Source organism: Seriola lalandi, unplaced genomic scaffold (assembly GCF_002814215.2).
Source record: "Seriola lalandi dorsalis isolate HSWRI2012SDOR001 ecotype SW California unplaced genomic scaffold, Sedor1 jcf7180002003461, whole genome shotgun sequence".
Taxonomy (NCBI): Eukaryota; Metazoa; Chordata; class Actinopteri; order Carangiformes; family Carangidae; genus Seriola; species Seriola lalandi.
This window is the reverse complement of record NW_019474117.1, coordinates 1-2,030: the sequence shown is the minus strand read 5'-3', so window position 1 is coordinate 2,030 and position 2,030 is coordinate 1. Positions and strand designations below refer to the sequence as shown.

The 2,030-nt window shown below is 42.4% G+C and overlaps 1 protein-coding gene across 1 annotated transcript; it reads right to left on the bottom strand.

Moving 5' to 3' along the window:
• Positions 1 to 6: 6 nt before the first annotated feature.
• On the bottom strand, positions 7 to 1,639 carry LOC111667363 (EGF-containing fibulin-like extracellular matrix protein 1). Its single transcript, XM_023423036.2, has 3 exons — positions 1,492 to 1,639; positions 1,206 to 1,398; positions 7 to 296 (listed from the first exon to the last, which is right to left on the bottom strand). Exons 1-3 carry the CDS (start codon positions 1,569 to 1,571, stop codon positions 135 to 137), a joined length of 435 nt encoding a protein of 144 aa, XP_023278804.2. The 5' UTR covers positions 1,572 to 1,639; the 3' UTR covers positions 7 to 134.
• Positions 1,640 to 2,030: the final 391 nt, after the last annotated feature.

The window sequence follows — 2,030 nt, the reverse complement described above, 5'->3', positions numbered from 1 at the left end:
CCTATGTTATATGTTATATGTTGTATGCATGTATTGTATGAAAATGTACAGTATTTTATGCTGATAAAGGTATCTGCTGTGCTACACTGCTATGTTTGCTGAACCAGTATGTGGGCTGCTGGGAATTGCGGTGCTCAGAAAGCGTAGGGCCCGACTATGATGGTGAGCCGCAGCAGTGAGCTGGAGCGGTAGTTCATGGTCAGATGGTGAGTGATCATCTCCAGGTCCACAATGTACTCCTTAGGGCCTGACAGAGGCTTGGTTAGCACTAGCATGGCACTAACATTGCTGGAACGCTGCAAAAAAAAAAAAGAAAAAGAAAAAAAAAGAAAACCTTGATCAGTTCATGTGTGAGCACGTGAATACAGATTTAACATGTATCTTTTTTGACACAATTTTAACATTGACATACATAGTTTACATTATCAGATTTGTTTCTGTTGTTTTTAGCCATGCTAGCGGCACAACTCTATGGATGGCAATGTCAGTGTGTTGGGCAGCCGGTCCATCACTTTGGTCCAGACTAAAATATGTCTACAACTATCGGACGGATTGTCATGACATTTTTTTGTACATTCAGACATTTATGGTCCCCAGAAGATGAATCCTACTGAGTTTGGTCGCACTTTTTTTGCTTTTAGTTACTTAGATTGCCATTTAAATTGGTACACACATTCATGTTGCCTTCAGGATGAACTGTAGTAACTAACTAGTGCCATCAACAGGTCAAACCTTTAATTTGTTTGGTTTGTGAGCAACTGACATTCCCATCAACCTCAGCTGTACATGTGCATGCTAACAAGCTAAACTAAGATGCTGAACACTTTATACTTGCTAAATAACAACATGTTAGCATTGTGATGGTGAGTTTGTTAGCATTTTGACATTAGCCTTTGGCTCACTGCCTATGTGCTGGCATGGCTATTGACTCTGAGTCTTGTTTGCTCAGAGTGCCAGATAATATCTAGGAAATGGGGAGAACACAGTATAACTGTAACTACTGTGTTACAGGTGCCATATGTTATATATACTGTATATCAGGTAGGGTAATTGTATGAGGTGAAGTCAGGGCGATAACAGTGTCAAAATGTGAGTAATTAAATGGATTTAGGTTGATACTACAAATTTTGAGAGCATCATGACACCAGCAGTTTAGCATTTAATTAACTGATTCATGCCAGACAAAAATTCCCACTGACTCTTACCCGCAGGAAAAATTCTCCTCCCTCATTTCCAGCTTTGATCCTGAAGGTGTTGTGTGTGTTGGCGTAGATGTTGGTTGCCTGAATCTGGAAGATGTCCGCTGGCACAGTCCGGTCTGCCTGGATGCTCATGTATTTGTAGACAATTGATGGTGGGAGACCCTGGCACTCAGCCTGAGAGCGGCAGATACAGCGACTGCACACAACACACAACAATTATCACAATCTCAGTAAAATGAATTGATGATAGTGAAACAAAAAAAAAAAAAACTGGATGATGTTTACTGACTTTTCAGAGGTTTTGGCATAAGGCGCCTCGCAGGGGTTTCTGGGATAGCAGCGGAAGCCTCCATAATAGTTCCAACACATTTCATCATCTTGGCAGTTATGGGTCCCCGTCTCACATTCATTTATGTCTGGTGATTGGCAGAGTGACAAAGAGAGAGAGAGAGAGAGAGAGAGAGAGAGAGAGAGAGAGAGAAAAGTATTGAATAGTCAAAAATAGCTGGATGACAATGCTAGTGTCCTCCACTTCCAAAACACACACAAACTCTACACGCTTCATGAAACTGAGCTGTGAAAACACAGTGAAAGTTCAGAACATGTACAATTTGGGAATGGTATTTTAGGGTTGTAGCTGCACTTCCAGCAGCTTGGAAGATGCAAGGAAACACAAGAGGGAAGCCCCTGATGCAACCCCACACAGGCCGAACTGCAGCTCTTTCCCTGCAGCACCATGAAAATAGCCCCATCAAACATGCCCCAAACCACAGGGCTATTTCTGGCACAGCAACCCGGATTCATCACCAAAAGGTCCCCCTGACACAA

Excerpts from the sequence above, each read along its gene's own strand:
- LOC111667363 (XM_023423036.2), bottom strand. The coding sequence starts at position 1,571 with ATGTGTTGGAACTATTATGGAGGCTTCCGCTGCTATCCCAGAAACCCC. Across the intron at positions 1,399-1,491 it reads TATGCCAAAACCTCTGAAAA|TCGCTGTATCTGCCGCTCTC; the intron begins GTCAGTAAACAT and ends TGTTGTGTGCAG. Across the intron at positions 297-1,205 it reads GAGGAGAATTTTTCCTGCGG|CGTTCCAGCAATGTTAGTGC; the intron begins GTAAGAGTCAGT and ends TTTTTTTTGCAG.